Source organism: Ascaphus truei, chromosome 2 (assembly GCF_040206685.1).
Source record: "Ascaphus truei isolate aAscTru1 chromosome 2, aAscTru1.hap1, whole genome shotgun sequence".
Lineage (NCBI taxonomy): Eukaryota > Metazoa > Chordata > Amphibia > Anura > Ascaphidae > Ascaphus > Ascaphus truei.
Window position 1 is genome coordinate 72,019,513 of NC_134484.1, and position 20,754 is coordinate 72,040,266.

Consider the following 20,754-nt stretch of genomic DNA (forward strand, 5'->3'; position numbering starts at 1 on the left):
CCGCAAATAGCATGATGCAGCTACAATGAATAACTAGTGACACCTATTGGTGATTGGCAGTTTAACACGTTGATTCGTGGTGATTAATGCCTTTTCTTCGCCTCTTTACTGCCAGAGGGGCATGCAACACACAGCGGGGCAATAAATGCCTCTACATTCCTTCTACCCTAAAAAAATAAAAAATAAGTAAAGCGCATTCTCTATTCAGCCCTGTATACACTGTCTGCAATGTAAACAATGTACACAAATAATAAAAATGATAATAAATACATTTCCAGCCAGTTTTACAGAAACGCTAATAAACAAGGCGCATAATAACAATATGTTGCACCTAAGTATTGGGATCAACAAATACATATTTCTAGATGGAAATAGAGTCAAGTACAACCAGCACTGCATGAAACACGCCACTTTCATTAGTCCCCTCTGCTGCTAAGTGGGACGGCTACTTTAATAAGCCACAGTGCGCGCCTCTCCCCACTCCTGCCATGGACGCGCGTCCGTTTCGGCCAACTAGCGCGTGCAAGTCACCTCCTCTGCACCGCTCTCCCGGAAATGCCCTACGCCGGGCGGAAGTCCCGCCTACTCACCTGCCCGCCCACACCAAACATGGCGGGTGAGTCTGCCATGGAGCTGCTGTTCCTAGAGACTTTCAAGCACCAGAGCACGGAGGTGAGAGGAGGAGGCGGCATGATCGGGGGTCTGTGTGAGGGAGAAGGGAGGGAGTGGGCAAGGGCTGGAGATGGGCGTGCTGCCATCTTCCTGATGGGAGCAGTGCGAGGCTGCTGCTGGGCAGACAGTGAGAGGCTGTGGGGCCTGCACTCCCTAGGCTATTAGTGCATGTGTTGTGAGAGCTGCATCGGGGTACTGAGAGCTGGGGTACAACCTTGTCATGTTACACTGCGGGGGGGGGGGGGTTAGTAGGGCCAAATGTTATAATAGGGGAATAGGGTTATTCTGTTATTGGATGGGTTGTATGCTCCTGGTCATCAAGATTTATTCCTCCCAAGTGTATATTTTTTTAACATGTGCAGATATGCATATGTCAATGTATACAATCTGGTGTGTGTGTGTGCGAGACCCAGTGTCTGCTATTTAGATCTTGTTCACTTCGTATGTCTGGGTATTTGTTGTATTTTGTTTCCTGTATATTCATCTTCCTCTAGTGTGACATCCTGGTGATGGGCATACAAAAATAACACCAATGTTTTCGTGCAGAGAGTTGCAGTCCATAGTGAGTGAGGTGTTGGGTTACCTTCAGATATGCTGTTAAACCCAATTCACGAAATAAATGGGTTACTTTATGCTTACAAAGATTGAGTTTTAAACTCATGGCCTCAGTTGTTACGTTGTTTTGATAGTTGCCTTTGGTTTTCTTGAAGTAAATGGTAAACAGCACTGCAGGTGATATAACCATTAATACCAGTAGTGTTGGTGGGGCCTAATGCCCTCGTAGAAATATTTAAATCTAGGTTAATCGGGCACCGGTTGTATGCTTTTGAGGACATGAGTTACTAAATCACAGTATGTATTTATATTGTCCTCTTATTTTCCTGTATTTTCACTTGTCCCCATATTCTGTAAAGTGCAGCGTACTTTGCACCAAATAAACCTACCGATGGCACCAGCCATGCATTCACTATTATACAGTACAGTAGTCAACTTTCCAAATATTGCAATGATCTCCAAACAGTCTCTAAAGACTCATATTCAAAGGACTGGTGGGAGATCCTGAATAATCAAATGGAAGGGAAACATTAGGCTTTGTTTTGCAAAAAAGTTGCAGCTCCCTTCACTCAGGGGCAGTACAGAAAGGGCTCATTATTTCTGAGTAATTTCAAAACAGCCTGGAAAATGGGGACAATATGTCATAGCAGATTACTGCTTTTTTGAGGTGCAATTGCATTGCAGCCTGTTGCCAAAACAAGTAGTTAAAATTAGTAGATTTTCACATCGCAAATCTAACATACACAGCAGCTTATACAATTGCAGATAATTTAAGAAACTGAGAATTACGTGTATGTGGAATTACTAGTGAAGAGGTAAGAATATTAAACATGAAAGCTGGTAAAAGGAAATACATTAATGAATGTACATTTTTATTAAGGGAGATTATATGTGAAAATGTTGGAAGTGCTATATGATGTGCAAATATAGCACGGAGTCTCTTGCAAATTCTAAGTCTCCACGTATATATATATATTATATTTTTATGTATATATGTAGCACCTTTCTTCCAATGGGACTCAAAGCGCATTACAATATAGTGTGCGGTACACAGCACACAGGAATTTTTACAGACACGGTGCATGCCCAGATGAGCTTGCAATCTGTTTTTGGTGCCTGAGTCATAGGGGGATAATGTGACGTGCCCAAGGTCACACAGAGCTGATCCCGGGAATTGAAGCCGGTTCCACTGATCCAAACTCTGTATCATTGTTTAAAGATTCGGTGTCTTTACTCGCATCACTTCTCCATATCTGTAGTAGAATATTTGGGCACAAGTGTGATCTAAAAGTTTTGACTAAACCTACACTGCCGCTTTACTGTTCTGTGTGTTATGTCCTTTTTGCAGCAGGGCACCAATGTGGACGTAGTCCGATTTCCATGTGCGGTTTACATAAATGAAGTCCGGGTCATCCCACCAGGAGTCAGAGCACATAACAGCTTGCCTGACAACAGGGCTTATGGGTAAGTTCTACATGAAAGCAAACCATGTGCACCTGAATATTGCACATCAAGCCCTCATAGTTAAATGTAAAAGGAAAGAAAGTCAAGCGTGCACTAATGTATTGCAAGCAGCTTATAGGTTTGTGCTATACAAAATCATACTAAAGTGTGATCTGTAACAGAGAAACCTTGCCGAGTGTATTCTGCAATTTCTTCTTCTTGATGGCACAATAAACCTGTAACCTGCAGGTCCCCTCAGCGCAGAACATGTTCTTTGTTTCTGCATAGTAACACTGATTTATTGGTGATGACGCCATAAACGTGTATGCCGCTCTTTTGAATCTAGACCTTTAATGCTCTGGTGTTCAGCAGTTTGTATGTCCTTGAAGCATCCATTGATCACATCAATGGTGCTGATATGTATATTGTTGTACAAGTAGTTGTTTAGAGTGTGTTGTTTGTCATCTTCTGTTTTATGTGGGCCCATCAATACCCCCATCAGCCCAATGTCACAATGGTGAATGTAGAGAACTCATAACACATTCAACTGTATAGAAATAATTAGGGCCAATTCTCAGGGGATTTTGCACAATTGTGGTACTGTCATTTCATGCCTTCCTATTGACCATTGAATTTCTAAACACTAGTTTATGTTTTTAGTTTTTGTTTTTTCTCTTTACATTTTATTTTAAGGAGTTTAATGACTTGTCGATATAAGCAAACAAGTGCAGTATGTGTGCATTTAAATGTGCATGTGATTTGTCAGTGTATAGAATACAATGCATCAGTGTGTTACTGTGTGCTTACTGTCTAAATATGTCCGCGTCTGCCCTTTAGGTCTTGATGTCAGAAAACATGTACAAATACACCAGTGACCTTGCAAAACTCTGTTACATAACATCTGATTTAGAAAACATTTTTTTTTTTTAACCGTTTCTCCACATGTGGGGTTTGTAGTGCTTTGATTTAGCAAACATTGCATGGAGTTTGAGAGGTGCGTTTTGTGTTTTGTTTGGTAATGATTACATATGTGTCTGCAATGTAACTGGCACACAATGTTTGTTAACGATTATACATGCAATGGAAATGGCATGTAATGGTGTGAGACTTGAGTTAGAAGATACATCTTTCGCCTCCCCTTGTCACAAAGGAAATCTGTTTTTAGCAGATTTTCAGGGCTCTGAATGTAGTCTGTGTGTGTAAATGTGTTGTATAATATGCGTTTACTTAATAGACAGCAAAACTATTATTTCCCACTGGAAAAAGTACCTTTTATTTTACAACCCCTCCATGAGTAATATGCTGGGCGACTCCGTGCTACAAACCAGGGGTGCTCAACTCCAATCCTCAAGCGCCTCCTCTGCCCCAACAGGTCCAGATTTTCAGGATATCCCTGCTTCAGCTCAGGTGGCTCAATCAGAGGCTCACTGAGCCACCTGTGCTGAACCTGGGATATCCTGAAAATGTGACCTGTAGGGGTGGCCTGAGGACTGGAGTTGGTTAGCTCTGGGCTACATGTTCCATGTGTTTATTTTTGGTGCAATCTATGAAGTCCTGGCACATTGATGCTACTCTGTCTGTGCAAATCCTCATTGACGGTGGATACTTTGCCTCCTTGTGTCTTGCAGGGAGACCTCACCTCACACATTTCATTTGGACCTTTTTTTCAACAATGTCGGCAAGCAGAGTGCCACGGTGTTTGACAGGCTGGGGAGGTAAGTGCACCGATCACAACAGCGGCTGTTGCCTAATATTAAGCCGGCTGTGTGAAAGTGACGTTTCCACTAACGTTTCAGGAGCTGCACATACATTTGAGTCACATGCATAAACCCTGCTTCATAGTAGTGAACTAGTAAACGTTTGTGCACATTTGGAGTACGGAAAGACAAACAGTAATCCGAGCACCGGAAACGCAAACAATATCAATTAGATAGTAAGTTTTTCGGAGCAGGGACTCCTTTTCCTATTGTTACTTTTATGTTTGAAGCACTTCTCCCCTTTACATGTTATTTGTATTATTTGTTATTTATATGATTGTCACGTGTATTACTGCTGTGACGTGCTATGTACATTGACATACATACAATAACCACCTATATTGGGAACTAAACCAACATAATCGAGGGGACCAAAACATTGGTGGTGTTTGTTTACTTCGCAATATTGATGATATCTATTTGTTGCATTTCATTGTGCTGGGTTTTTTTATTTTAATTTAATTTTTTTGTCCTTCAATCGATTTTTATTTGGCATGGAGTCACTAGGAGCTTTTTTTTTTTTTTTCCTCTTAATACTGTGTATGCTCGCCACTATGTCTACACCTTCCACTCCCCCCTCCATTAGTGGCAGAGAGCATGTCCCGGTTACAAGTACAGCCTAGAAGTGTGTGCAACTTCAGTCCCTGTACTTGGCCCATTGTTGCTATCCGTTTAGAGATTGTGAGTAGTGGAAATATGAAAGCAGATGTTTAAGAAAACTAGAAGAGATGATGAACTCTTGGGGGGGAGAGCAGGAGGTGGTGGCTGAGAATATTCTGTGCTCAATGTAGGAGGTAAAGTCCTGACGAATGGTTTGTGTATTTAAAGATTTATGGTTGCTTTTTTTAACAGAATTATGAAATGCATAGCACTGTGTGGTGTCTTTATCTAGAAATGAAGTCATTAGAACAGGTTGTTTCCAAATAGTAAATGCATTCATCATTTACATAAGATTAATTGCACATTGAGAACTGCTATTTTAAATGGTGTTTAGGAACGGTGCAAAGAAAATGGAATAGAAATTGGAAAACGACATTGTAAGAATAATTTCGTAAATCACATCTGTTGCATCTGTTTTTTCAACAGCCTGGACTACGACGAGAGCACGTCCATCATCTTCCGACCGAATGCGAAGGTAACGGAGGGCTGCTGTGCTGTAATGCAGACATGTCCTGTGAGATGTATGGTGCTTATTACAATGTTTTCCTGATGTGACATTAAGGAAGAGATGGTACCTTGTCTGATGTCACATTCTACCCGACTGTTCCGTGTCCACCTCAATGTTAGGGAGGGTTCTTGTCCACATTATTGCAAGTTCCTGCCCTTACTTGGCTGCCACAGTATATTATTAGAACATTTACACACTATTGTAAATACTTTGTAAGACTTCTTCATCATCTGGTATGTTCCTGTGCAGCATTGTCTATGAATGATAATTACATTGAACTAGTAAAAATCTTTCAGGACCAGCAAACAAATGTAGTGTGAACTGCAGCGTTCAGAGAGCCAACTGACATATGCAGAATAGAGAAAGCAAGCGAATACAATGTCTGTACTATCCACCTCCAGCTTATAGGCTGCTCTGCTTTTGTTTATGTAGTTTCTACAACTATTTTTACTTACTTGGTACCAATGCAACGCTGTTAAAGTTTGTACAAAACATCTGCATTTTAAACACTGTGTGATATGTTGCTAAGCAGCTGTGTCTGAAACATCACAAAGGTTCCTAAGTATCTTTCATACTAACTACACAAACAAATGCTTGGTAATAATACATGTTTTATATATGAAACCAATGAGTTAAATTTGACTGGGGTGATATGAGTAAGCCAAGGCATGGAAGCTATGTAACAAAGATAAAAACATCTCAAATAATGTCTAAGTACTGAAGCTGCTCTTTAAGCTAATCTGAGCTGCCTTGAGATCAAACTGTTGTGTTTCTGTAACAGGTTAACACAGATGGACTTGTCCTGAAGGGATGGTACAACTGCCTGACTCTGGCTGTGTATGGATCTGTAGACAGAGTGATAATAAGTCATGACAGAGACTCTCCTCCACCGCCCCCGCCCCCGCCACCTCCCCCACAGCACCAGCAGCTTGGCCTGAAAAGAAATCCCAAACATGGTGAGCATCATTTCAGCGGTCAGCGGAAGCAGCGGTCCGTGTGCAAACTGTTATGGGTGAAATCCCACCTACCCAACTATTCTTCTTCCTTTTTTTTTTTTTTTTTTTTTAACCGGGCTGGTGTCTGAACTGATATTCCGGCCTCTAAAGTCACCAGCAATTTTGGGATAGAAGATAGCGGCCACTGGCATTGCATTTGTGTTCCTGGTTGGCAATCCGAACAAACGGAGCTATTCTCCAATGAGTTCTAAGCTGGCAGAGGTGCCACAGACACAATATTTTCTGTATCATCACTGGTTCTTTCAACTAAAATGTCCTTCAAAGGAAATTGCTATTACAGAGCACCTCTTTATCTGCCAAGCAGTATATATTACTTCTGATGGGTGGGAGACCTGTACAAATGCTAGCATGCTTGGCAACACTCCCGGCTTATTCCTAATATCCATCCAAACACATGCAACATGTTTCTAATATTTGTCATTTACGTAAACAGAATAAACATTTGTATAGAACAATGACAATGCAGTAGTAGTTCTTTTAAAATGTCATGTCTGTTGCACCAAATTTAAAGCAGCAATCCCTCTGAAGATGTGTTTATTCATAGCCGGGATACGTGTAAGGGTTTACATCTGGGAGATTTACACTGGTTTTTTATTTTTATTTTTTTAAACTACATTTTTGATACCTGGAAGCAGGGCTGGAAAACCAGCACTCGCCTGTTGGCTACAGACAGTTGCAGGAAGGAGGACAGGCTGTGTGGTGTGAGGGAGAGTAATGCAAAGAATAAAGTACAAAGCCATGCGAAATAATAAACACGCAGGTGTATTTTATTAATGTGACTATGTTTGCTTGCGGGTGAATAGTACACAGGATACATGTATTTATTTATTTCCCAGCCCTGTCTAAGTATTTTGAAAGTCTTTTAAAACAGCAGTGCAAGCAAGAAGTTTTTTTTAACATAAATATATACAGTATATAGATATTGAAGCAGGGGGTGTCCGGAGCTGAACTGCGTTAATCTCAGCTCCGGTGACCCTCTGCTTCCCGGGATATTGACCTCCAGTGGGTGCTGCCGTTGTGAACCCAGCCAGGGCTCCTAATATGGCGGTTTAAAAGTCCTGTGGGCCAATCAGAAGCTACAACGTCATCCCTGGTGTCTTCCTATTGGCCCACATGATGCAGGAGCTTTAAACCGCAGATACTGGCACCCCCTTACTAGGTAAGTATCTGGGGAAGCGGGGGGTGCAGCTCCAGGCACCCCTTCTTCAATCCTATTTTTTTTTTTTTTTTAAAGCGGTTGCTTTAAAGTTAGTTTGTAAACCTGTGTGCGCTGAGACTTGGGAGGAGATTGATTTCCTCTAGCTATCCGTTTTGTGTGATATCTGTGTGTTCAACAAGCGTTTGCTCAGACAAAAGAAAGCACGGACTGTCGGATACTCCCAAATCCAGAGGTCACAAATGCAATTTGTAATCAATTTGAAAATAAACAACTGCAGCCAAGTATGGGCCCCAAGCATGGTTGGATTCATCTATGAAAGCCAATTGGATAAATTGGGTTTGGAAACACATAGCAATGACTGCGAGTTATTGTACCGCTTTTTTGGGTTAGCGCAAACTTCATCAGAAGGTTTGGTTCCAGCAGAGCTCTGGTGTAAAGTGACTGTGACTATGCACCTTTTGTTGAAGATTAAGCTTTATCAATCTTCACGGTTACATGCCAGTTTGAAGAAAAAATATTATCCACATTTAAATGTGTAATAGTACATTAATAATTGATACTTTCATTGTGTACATTTCACACACCAGCCTATCGTACTAATGAAACAAAGGCAGACCAATTCCCAACTATAGACAGAACACTCCTGTTGGTTTTGTCACTCGTTGTGTGTTCATACCCTGTAGTTGTCGCAGCCGGTGTATATTGCGTCTGCCTTTTAGTGATTGTGTTGCATTTGTTCTGTTTTCTGTTCATTTTTCTTTGTAAAGTTAAAGATGAGAAAGAAGATCAATACAATGGTAGCCCACCAAGACCGCAGCCAAGAGGGCCAAGAACACCCCCGGGCCCCCCTCCACCTGATGACGACGAGGATGAGCCTATGCCAGTCTCAGGTAGCGCTCCTTCATGTTACATCACTGATGTCTCTCCCTTTAACACCTTGTCTGCCAGAGGGATCTTTAATGCATTCCACTGGGTTCATGAGCACATCAGTAAAACAGGGCGATGTTTAGTGATTTTTCTACAATCTGCATGCTGTGTTTGGAAATACCTGGAGTACTTTAGCATCTGTTCATGCTGCACTAACTGAAATGCATGAAGACTTTTTCCCCTGCTTCCCGTCACAAGCTTGTGATAAGAAACAGTTATTTTGTCATTGTTCTCGGTCAAAGCCAGCTGCTCTCTGGTGATAAATGACAAATATTTGCCATCGCTAAAAAGTGTCAAACCTTTTTCTGCGATGCTTTATCTTCTGGTGCTCATGGGTGTTTCATGGTAACTGGTCACATGGATTACAGCTTTGATGGAGGAAGTGCACTAGTTGCTTTCCTGTTGGATTAATAATGAAAAGTTCTGACTGCTGCAACTTCACTAATACAATAAAGGTTTAGTTGGTCGCATATTTGTTTCTACTGTTAGTATGAGCGGATGCACCTTCAAACCATACGTAGACACTTAATACAGCTAAAAGGCCATGTGGCCTGAAATGTTGTTTTCCTGATTTCTGCCTACTTTATTTATTTATTTTTTAATTTAACGCGACTGATTTTACGCTGCAAGTATGCTGGAAGTATTTTCTAACCTGATGCCAAGACATAGTCTCTGTTTTGAGTGTGCTGTTCCCCTATCTCTTGTTTTGCTTGTATCCTGCCCCCTAAAAATATTCTGCTTAATTTAAAAAAAATAAATTACTGTTAAAAACCATGACTTTAATCTGGCGCTTCTGAGGTTACCATGGTAACCTTTCGCCTGCTCTGGGGGAGCCCTGACACTTAATATTTCAAATGTTTATATTTCCTGAATGGGTCATCAGATAAATAATTATTTTTAAACGGCTTACGAAAGGGCAAGTAAAGATCTTTTAAAGTATAATAAAATGAAAAAAAAATAAAAAAATGATTAACATGCTCTAAAGATCCAGTCTCGCTTTATATTATAATGTATGATGTAGTGAGGCAGGACTTTTTCTAAAGAAGAAACAATATAGAATCAGCCTATTATTGATGCAAGTTTAGCATACGGTTGTGTTGCTGCTCTGATCAGTACCTTGTGTCTCATACACGCCCTTCTCTGGTAGGTGCGGACAAGGAAGATGACGGGGAGCAAAGGGAGGGTTATTTTGAGCCCATATCTCCTGATCGGGTTTCTATTCACCCCGATGGCAACTACTCCGACGAAGAGGATGTCGACGATGACCCTCAGGATGAAATAGATGACGAGGACGAAGAACTCAACTCTGAGGATGAGGAAGATGATGACGATGATGATGAGCACACAGGTGACAGTTTACCAGAGGATGATGATGACGACGACGAAGACGACGAAGAAGAAGAGGGAGATGAGGAAATAGGTGAGGACTTGATGCGGAATCTGGTTGTGTAGAGTTTCAGCATCTTCCTGAGACAGAGGAACAAGGTGTTATACGTAGGGAAAATAAAGCTGTCACAGCCGATTATGACCACACACTGTTGGTGGGAAAGGCCTATCGTTTGGCACGTGCTTGGTATTCCTGCGGTTCTCAAACCTCTCCATACCAGAATTCCTAGACAGCGGGACAATATCCAGCCTGTGTGCAAATGCATTGATTATGCTCCGTTCCTGGGGAGAGGTTTGAGAGCCACCACTTCGGCCATAGAGGTCTTTAAGTATGATGCATAACCTCTGTTCATTTAACATAACCATGTATTGCCACCATAACTCTGTCCCAGGACATACTTGAAAATGAGATGTAAGTCTCTATTTATTACTGGTGAAACATTTGTTATTATATATTTAAAATTTAAATACAATGTAAGCCCTTTGGGAAATTAAATATTTTTTGTTGCTGTAATGATAAATGATCATACTTATGAGCATAGGTCTCCAAAGCCATAATCACACCAGATACAGTGCTTTCACTGCAGCCAGGGATTATGGGTAATAACATGCAAATGAGCACCATTGCTGTCCCCCTCTGACACTACAGTACCACATACACTGCAAAGTAACCCCTCTGAGAGTCGAGTGGTTAAGTTGCCAAATTCGCATACCCTCTTGGACTATATTTCTATATATCCCAAAAGCGTATGCTAACTTGGCAAATTAACCACTCGACTCTCAGAGGGGTTACTTTGCAGTGTATGTGGTGTCCGAGGGGGCCATAAAGATATATCTATATTAATGAGTTGCCAAGTTAGGATTCTGTCCTGGGTGTGGGGAGGTGGGGGCGGTATATCAGAATGGGGAGACCTCTCTAAACTTTATTTGGTAGGTGTTATCCTTTTGATGTCTGGGCTGATCCTAATGCAAGTCCTTTCCAGGCTGCTATCACTAAGCTTGGAAACTTGTTGAAACCTTTACTGAACAAAAATCTTCTCTCTATTAGGAGATGATGGCTACGAACAGATTTCAAGTGACGAAGATGGGATCGCTGACTTGGAGCGTGAAGCATTTAAGTACCCAAGCTTTGACATTGAATACACTCCTGAGGATTTGGCCTCTGTGCCCACCATGGCCTATGACCCTTATGATAGGGACCTGGGACCTCTACTGTACTTCAGCTGCCCTTACAGGACTCCTTTTGAGAACGAAATCTTCAAACTGAGGGACCAAGATCTTGATAAGGAAAACTCTGGGGCAACAGAGGTTTCAGTCAAACTAACAGAGCTACTGGAACTGTACCAAGATGACAGAAGTGCAAAGTGGGTCACAGCCTTAGAAGAAGTACCCAGTTTAATAGCGAAAGGATTGAGCTTTCTGCAACTTAAGGACCCGGGACGAGATTATCTTAGTCAACTAGTAGACTGGACCATGCAAGCTTTGAGCTTGCAGCTGGCTCTCCAGCAGCCAATCGCTTTGAATGTCCGACAGCTCAAAGCTGGCACCAAGCTGGTGTCCTCCTTGGCAGAGTGTGGAACTCGGGGGGTTGAAGCTCTTTTGCACGTGGACGTCATTGGCAAGTTGTATGACTTGCTGTTTGCCGAGCATGTATCATCCTCTCTCAAGCTAAATGCTTTGAGATCATTGGACAGCCTTATCAGCACAACTGAGGGAATGGAGGCATTCTTAAAAAGCCCGTCTGAGGTCCAGGGGAAAAGCGGTTACCAGAAACTCTTGGAGCTAATCTTGTTAGATCAAACCGTGAGAGTGGTCACTGCCTGCTCTGCTATTCTGCAGAAATGTCATTTCTGTGAAATCCTGTCTTGTGTGAAGAGGTTAGGAGAGGAGCTGGCCGAAAGCACCCCTCCCGTTCCCAAGCATGGTGATCCTCATCAGGACATGGAGCCTGGCCTGCAGAGGCCAAGCCGTGAATATGAGACTGATGCGGAAGTCCCCATGGATATGGATAACCTCCTGGAGTCCTCTAATATAAGTGAAGGAGACTTGGAGAAGCTGCTTGGCCTCCTTAATGAGATTTTTCACCTTCTGGAGACAGCGCCTCATACAATGATTCAGCCGCCGGTAAAGTCATTCCCGACTCAGGCCCGCGTTACTGGACCCACTGAAAGGGATGATCCTTACCCTATCTTATTTCGGTAAGATGTCCTGTGCTATACCCCAGTGGTACCCATTACTGAACATGCATAGTATTCCCATTTAGTGGGCCAACAAATGTTTGAAAGTAAATAGAATTGTTTTACCTATGCGTGTTAAACGTGTACATGATTTTATTTTTTATCCTTTTCACTTCAGTGTCAAGTGAAATTCATGCTCATCAGAGAGTTCTCTATTTGGTTACTTGCAGTATGTGTATCATAGTTACTTTCAAAACAAAGAACCAACATTTTGTTTAGGTACCAATCGCCTACATTTAACCTGTTAAACGTGCCACTGGCAGTAGATGGAGTCTGCCGCAATTCAGTGATTGCATTAAGGCTAGCAGAGTTGTGTGTGTATATGTATATTGAAAAAAAGCGCAAAAACCCCTCCACATGGCACAGTATTGTTTTATTATTGGGAACAAGTTTGAGGCGGTTTTAATGGTGATACTCACTGGACATACGTTCTTTGGCGCCTCCAGTTAGTCCTTGGTGCCCTGCTCCTTGCTATGTCGACGTTCTCAGCCGCCTCCGATAGCTCCGTGGAGCTTCTCCTGGCGTCTCCGTCGGTCGATGCTCACATGTGAGAACGCTTGGTCGCAGCTTGATGATGTCGGAAAGGACGCCACTCCAGGTTGCTGTAGCAACCACATTACTTATATGAAATAGCTTGCACAGTACAGTACAACACCTAACGCGCTTCGTGGGTCAGATCTCACTTCATCAGAGGTGGTCTAGATTTAGACCTTTTTAAACTTTCCCAACAATACTGTGCCATGTGGAAGAGTGGTGCTGCGCTTTTTTTTTTTTATATATATATTTAGATTTAGATTAATTTCTATGGTGAAGGACCATCTTATCAAGCTGCAGATCTCTTCCCTCCCCCCCCCCCCCCGAAACACACACTTATCACTTGGATTTACCTAGTTTTAGCAATTTTGGGACTAATTCATTCTATAGAATTACTCCATTGTACCCTTACTGCTGCCTCAATTTGCTTCTACCCGCTGCATTATTGTGTGTGTGTGTGTGTGTGTGTGTGTGTGTGTGTGTGTGTGTGTGTGTGTGTGTGTGTGTGTGTGTGTGTGTGTGTGTGTGTGTGTGTGTGTGTGTGTGTGGTTAAGTATGTATCTATCTATTTTTAAAAATTACATCTTTACCACTTGTGGTATTGACGAGTAATCATTGGCTACCGTAAAACGCAGTATTTTAGAGTAATACCACCTGGGATGGCGGTGACCGAGGACAGTGACGAGTGTAAATAAAATAAATGTAGCAGAAATCCATAAAATTAAAAAAAAAAGCAGACAAGTTTTTAAATATTAACATTTTTCAAATGGCAAATGGTATTTATGGCAAATAAATAGTTTGGAGGGTTTTTACAATTGGCAAATGATAGCACCAACAAACATTACTCGTTAACATTGTTGGCATAGTTCCTTTGTTTGCAAAGTGCCATCAGTTGTGAAACAGAACATAAGTAGCTTATCTGCTTGAATCCAGTCAAGAAATAAGGTAGAAATAAGCGAGACGTACTACTTTTTTTTAAAGAAGCCAGTTACACTGATACTGTATTACATTTTTGATGTTGTTGAATTGCTCCTTTATAGCTGCAGTCCACGCAATATTCTACATGTTTCTTTAAAATAAATCAGTTCTGTACTATGAGAAAATACTTGTAGCATTTTTTTTCTTTTAAAAACAACTCTAGATGACATTTTTAATGTATTATAATGTAACAAGCATTTTTGGTTTCTATAGCAAACATTTACAAAGTCACATCCCCTTCCTCTTCTGAAACAGGCTCTGGCACATCCCTTTTTGAGCCCTGCCCTCTCTAGCAGTGCACCAATTGTATCTAGTGACTGCCTGATCACATGATCTTCCCCACAGAACTTTGTCATATTAATATGCAAATGCATTCCACTGACTGCAGAATACTCCTCTGCAGCCATTTAGTGAACCCCCCAAGCCGAATCTTCACCGATTGATTGGCAACTGGGCTAACTACTCATCATTGTGTTCATTGTATTGATGCACATTGAGGCAGTTCAAGCTGCCGCTTTAAAAAAAAACAATTTCCCCCATTCAATATGTGCATCAATACAATCTGCACACTCACGAGTGATTAGCTAAGTTGTCGATCGATCCGTTCTCCTGTAATCGATCGCTGAGGATTCGGCTTGGGGGTTCTTTATATCAGGGGAGCGCAAACTTTTAGTGCTGCGCCCCCCTGTCTCTCCCCCCAGGTCTCACGCGCCCGCCCCCCGCCTACTTTCATCCGCGTCAGATGATGTTGCGGGGTCATGTGACGTCACGTGACCCGCGGCGTCATTTGACGCGTGTCACGTCACATGGCGTCACGTCACAGAGCGTCTGAATCCCGGTAAGTAAACAGTTGCAGAGGCCTCACGCGATCCCCCCGGCATTTAATTTAAATCTCTGGGGGAAGAGCGCGGGACCTCTGCAACCGCCCGTGCCCCCCCCCCAGCAAAATCTCCCGCGCCCCCCACTTTGCGCACCGCTGCTTTATATCACTGTTAGGGCTGCAGAAGATTACTCAAGATGCAAAGTTCTGTGTGGAACATCATGTGACCAGGCAGGCACTAGATACAATTGGTGCACTGCTAGAGAGAGGGCAAAAAGGGTGTGCCAGAGCCTGTCACGAGGAAGGGGATGTTTTCTTTATTTTAATGCTACAAGTTTTTTTTCATAGTACAGAACTGATTTATTAAAAACACACATGTAGGTAATTGCTTGAACTGCAGCTTTAAAGGGGAAATAAAATATAAAAAAACCAGCAGCTTGTACTGCTGCTTTATAGCATCGCCACCCTCTCTCTCTCGTTTGTTCCTACGTGGTACTCTACAGCAGGGGGGCACAAAGTGGGTGTCGTGGGATATTTTTGGGGTGGAGTGGCGGTTGCAGAGGCCCAGCGCTCTTCCCCGAAGCATTTCCATTAAATGCCAGGGGACCACATGAAGCCTCTGCAACTTCAACTTACCGGGATTCGGCCGGCTTCTGGACGAGTCACCATGGTAACGCGCGTCAAATGCCGCTGCGATGCCGGTACACTGGAAAGGGGGAGGGGGGGCGCGAGCGCTGGGGCTGCCAGGCAGGTGGGCGCAGCGCAAAAATTTGCGCATCCTTGCTACAGTAGGGCTGCAAGGGTTACCACTGGTCAATCCCCTTGCTCTGCATTTATAGCGCTGTGATTTGATTATTACTGGGGAAGAAATGGGCACAGTTCATGGCAGTCGGTGAATAGGCAGAACTGTGCATCTCATAGTGATCATTCTCTTCATTAGGTCATTTATTTTCCCCCCCACATTCTGGAAAACCACAGTGTCGTAGCTGTTCCTGCTTTTTTTGTGGTGGTGAGACTAGCCCAGTAATGCTCGAGCACATGGAAACCTAACATTACTAATTGTGAGCAGGTGATACTGCAGCCTGCAACCGACTACTGAAGATCATAAGACCCTCGCATTTCATTATACTGTTCTCTGCTAGGACAACATTGCGGAAAGTCAAATCCTAGCTCGTGAATGGGTTTGCTTTTACAGTCAAGCAAATGCGGTCAGGAAATCTCTCTACTCCCAGTAGTAACCAATCTACTCAAACTCGTAGTAGATCTGACATTTCTGACATTGGCTCATGTGTATAGCACTTGTCATGTCTCAGTAGGTGTGTGTGTGTGTGTTTTTGATCTATTACCTCCGCCTACCAACGTAATTCCCACTTGTTTTCTCAGATTCCTTCACAGTCATCAGTTTTTGGAATCTGCCACCCTGCTCCTCTCGATTCCTGGGACCAGTGCGCACCCCGGGGTGGTGCAGGCCATCCGAGAAACACTGCGGTTCCTGGCACAGTCTCAGAAAGGTCTCCTCTACCTCTTATTTGAGAACGAAGCAATGAACCTCTTGGCCAGAGCACTGTGCCAGGCATCTGACCAGGACCCGGAGGACAACCTAACGACCGATGGAACCAGCGAGGACTCGTTTGCCTTGTGGCTCCTTCATGCCACGCAGGCCCTTCAGTATATCTCCGAGCTGTTCCACCACTTTCAGCACTGCACAGGCACCGAGGAGGCGGACCACGCTAACCTGCTGGGGATCCTACACAGCCTTTACCTCATTAGCTTCAACCCCATAGGAAGATCGGCCGTCGCCCATGTCTTCAGCCTCGACAAAAACCTGCAGTGCCTTATAACTTTAATGGAGTTTTGCTCTAAGGAAGGTCTTGGGTAATGATGCATCTGGTTATCTCCTTGTGGATTTAATAGCATTTTGAAAAATGAGCGAATTGCGTTCTCCCTTGCAGGGCCTCGGAAAGCTGTAGTCTTCTTCATTACACAACATCCTCTCGGCTGATCCGTAGTTGTTCTCTTGCCCTTTCCTGAGACCTGGTCTCTGATGAGAGTCTACAAAGCAGGCACAATTTAGTGGAGATTTGTGTGCACAAAGTGACATTTTCTGTTTAATAGTATACTGATATTTGCACATAAAGAGATTTTATTTAGTGGTTTATTAAGGCATTATTCTGAATATGGAAAAGAAAAGGACAGATCCTGCCCTCCTACCAATTTGGGCTAAAATATACTAGAGACGTTTACATTTAGAACCTACAGAAGTCTGTGTGACAAAGGAGTCATGTGGTTGCATCTTATCACAACATGATATTCAGGCAGGCAAAACCTAGTGAAGGTAGACTACGTTTAGCAGGTACCTACACCGAATATATGCACTTTCTTATTGTCCTGTGGACTAAACTTTGTGACGTGTGAAAATGCCCTGATGGGGTTAAATAAATGAAGCTTATGCTTTTGTGATTTGGTGCAAGTAAATGCTGGCCAAAGCTTCATTTAGTTAACGCTTTTCGAGGCATTTTCACATATTGCACAAAGTTTGGTTCACAGGACATTAAGAAATGACTTGTATTCAGCGTAGGTACCTGCTAAACGGAGGTTAACTTGACGGGGTTGGCCGGCTTGAATCATGTTTTCAGCAAATGATGCGACCAAATGACTCCTTTGTCACAGACTTAGGTTCTAAATGTAAACATGTCACTAGTGTTTTTTAGCCCAATTTGGTAGGAGCGCAGGACCTGTTCTTTTGTTTTCCATGTATGTAAGGCCGATCCTTTTACCAGCAGCACACTTCTAAAGGGAGAAGCGCGATAATATGTACATTATTCTGAATACAAAGATAGCATTTATTTTTGTATTGTTGTAGCACTTATCTGTTTTTAGTTACTTTTTGTTTCAGACATGCATAAAAACAATTGCTTTATTCTCGGAAGGTGTTGTAATTCTTCTGCCCATTGAATTTAAATGTACAGTATTTGATTTGTACATAGAAATAGAAAAAATAAATTGACGATTGTCCTTTTTGGAAGGGTATCACCAGTAACCGTTTGGTGTCAGGGCACTATCACTGAAGTGGTTCAAGGTGCAATAAGGGTCAGCCTGAATAAAACCAGGATCTTAATGTATTGCTAGTGATTGGCTCAGACTTAAGAGTCATTTTCTGTTGCAGGGACACCAAGTCGAAGAAGTCCGTAGCCTATAACTACGCCTGTTTGCTGGTGCTGCTGGTGGTGCAGACCTCCAATGATGTCCAAACACTTGAGCACCATTCGGCATCTCTACTGAAGCTCTGCAAGGCGGATGAGAACAACGCAAAGTTACAAGGTAGGTGCCAGGTATTACCTGATATTTAGAAATGACATCAGCCTTAGTGAGACTACAAGGACCACTACAAAATGTGGTTTCTCTTATTACCCTTGTCCTATCACTCGTCTAGACCTTGTGGCACCTACTTGGTAGTTAGAGCCTCTCTGCTTTAGTTGCATTTCCCCCCCCCCCCCCTTGTCTACGTAATCCTCTTGTCTCCCTATCCTTTTTGTAAGTTAAACCCTCCCCCGCTCGCTTCTCTTGTTCCCATTAATGTTTATAGCTTTAGCGTTTACACGCACGCACACGCGGTACCGGAAGCATATGATGAAAAATATACAGCAATAGTGCAATATTTATATCAATTGTATTAAAACCAGCAGGGACAAGGTACACTCACAGAGCGTAAATATCTTTGGCCGCGCTTATAGTGACGGCGACTCGACGCCGCCCAAAATCAAATACATTGCCGCCGCCGCGAGCGCTTATAGTAAGGGCGACGTTGCGTCGCGGACTTTGGAAGCCGGGAATATTTGATTTTTCAAGGGCTGTCGCCACGTGTCACAGCCCCTCAACAAATCAAATGCCCAGAGGCCCGCACCGCCGCCGCAAAGCAAAATATAACTTTCATTAGTGGCGACGGGTGACGTCACCCGTCGTGGGCACAATACGCGCGATCTTATGGAGATGATAAAGGAGACTCTGTTTTGGTGACGATTATTGTTCAAATACATTTCTCTGCTAAACTGTTTGATCAATATTTGACAATATTCTACTTTTTTGTTGACCAGTTTATTTTGTGTTTTTTATTTTATTATTCTATACAGCCTTGTTTTTAAAAATATTTTCATTTTTTTTCGTTTTGATAGAACTTGCCAAATGGATTGAGCCTGTAAAAAGTATTCGATTTGAAATAAGCTGCATCCCTGGCTTGATTGATTATATGAAACAGGTGAGCGATACTCCGCATTAAGTTGTTGATTGCAGAATGTGTGAAACGGTTGTTTCCCAGTGCGCACCTCTCCGGCACCGAAAGCAAATCTGCCAAAACGTACGATTTATTTCATCAGCCGAACTGTGTTAATAATGTAGAAAAAGATACTGCGCAATAGATTTGTATACAAGACTTGCTTGTAAATGTTGCAATTTCTTCCCTTCCTCTTTACATTAAGAGATCCTTTTTAACCACCGCTGAAATTGAACATTGTGCTTTATATAGTAAGTTGGTCCAAGTAAATAAACCGATTACAATGGTGCCAACTTATAAAAAGACCACGCCCTGTTTAATAGGGAGTCTTGAAATGGAATTAGTGTGCGCATGAGAAAAGACACAAAGACAGTATGTACTACCAAACACAATTTATATGTACACTAATACATGTACAACATACTTAAAATTAAGACCGGATCATAATATCCAATGAATCACACAACACTACCAGAGGGCAAGCCTCAGTAACCCAAGGCACTCGTTGAATTCAAAGATCTTGGGGAATGGGGGCTTACGTGATGATTATCAGCCAGCCCAATGCCTTCAACGGAGCCCTGATGGGTGTGTATGCGTGCGCAACTTCTGGAGTCCGTCGTCACGAGCCCTCCGTCGCTGCCTATGACCTCACCGCGACGCGTTTCGTGTCAGAATGACACTTCCTCAGGAGGCTGGTCTAACCGTTCTAAACAGTTGGTCTAAGAGAATTCAAGCATGCTTGGAATAGACCTATGGAGAAGGAGCGGCTCAGTGGCAACCGAGTTTGAGGCAGGGGAACCTGGTTCAATTCCCGGTGTCGGCTCCTTGTGACCTTGGGCAAGTCTGTGCCTCAGGCACCAAAAACATAGATTGTAAGCTCCACGGGGCAGGGACTGTGCCTGCAAAATGTCTCTGTAAAGCGCTACGTAAAACTAGCAGCGCTATACAAGAACAAACCATTCTCGTTATTATAATTAATTAAGGCTAACCTAAATATGAACGCAAGCCGAGGAGCAAATGAGGTCTGAGGTTGTTGAGCAAACCCTGTGGGCCAAGAGCTTCTTATCTGCTGTCCAATTCTGTGACAGATATTGACACAAACAGAAGCAGTGTGTGTGGGTTCAGGACCACCTACATTTGGCTGTATCCAAAGTGTTGACATTATATGTCGCCTGGTTTCACCATGCGCAGCCTGACATTGCAACGCGTGAAGATTTAGCGGTGCAACGTTTCTTCTTGCACGTGTGTCAGAATGTCAAACAGATGGGAACATTTAGGCTTCAGAGAGTAAATGGGGGGGGGGGGAAAGCATGGGCACATTTTTCAGAGAAGTCCGTCCATACTGACTTCGTGAAGTCGTCTGAACGAACCTACTCGAGGAAAGATGACAGCAACTCCGACAAGCTGTGTCTACGGCTAAGTTACAATGCGGGCCGCAGTGGTGGATTTGTTTGAGTTCTCAAAAACATGTCTTGACATCCAAAAGAGAGAGCTGCTAGAATTCCATTATTCAATGTGATTAGGAGGAGAAAATAAAAATGAAGGTAACTTGTACAATACAAACAGTAGACAGTACTGCCTATATTAACATTTACAGTGCTGAGGCATAGACGGTACCCATGTGTTACTGGACCTCCGGCACTTCTGTGTCATGCGATTTGCTACAGGAGCCAATTACATGGCCAGGTCCTGGATGCCAGAAACTGAAGTGGAGGGGGCTCGGTATCTGTTTGTCAGACTAGCCTCTCAGTCAGAGCTGTCAGCCTGAAAAGCCAAGAAAAGAGCAATAGGCCATGATATAAATGAACGTCAAAAGGGCCAATCGCGTACCA

General features: G+C 42.9%; 1 protein-coding gene across 1 annotated transcript in view; it reads left to right on the forward strand.

Annotated features, from left to right (window-relative positions):
• Window positions 1-556: 556 nt before the first annotated feature.
• Window positions 557-20,754, forward strand: part of VIRMA (vir like m6A methyltransferase associated) — a 39,025-nt gene continuing 18,827 nt past the window's right edge. Inside the window, exons 1-11 of the mRNA XM_075582709.1 lie at window positions 557-672; window positions 2,576-2,691; window positions 4,299-4,385; window positions 5,514-5,562; window positions 6,377-6,551; window positions 8,538-8,660; window positions 9,845-10,117; window positions 11,132-12,281; window positions 16,036-16,527; window positions 17,819-17,973; window positions 18,825-18,907. Of these exons, the coding sequence (XP_075438824.1) occupies window positions 610-672; window positions 2,576-2,691; window positions 4,299-4,385; window positions 5,514-5,562; window positions 6,377-6,551; window positions 8,538-8,660; window positions 9,845-10,117; window positions 11,132-12,281; window positions 16,036-16,527; window positions 17,819-17,973; window positions 18,825-18,907 (2,766 nt within the window). The 5' untranslated portion in view covers window positions 557-609. The remainder of the gene's footprint in view (window positions 673-2,575; window positions 2,692-4,298; window positions 4,386-5,513; window positions 5,563-6,376; window positions 6,552-8,537; window positions 8,661-9,844; window positions 10,118-11,131; window positions 12,282-16,035; window positions 16,528-17,818; window positions 17,974-18,824; window positions 18,908-20,754) is intronic.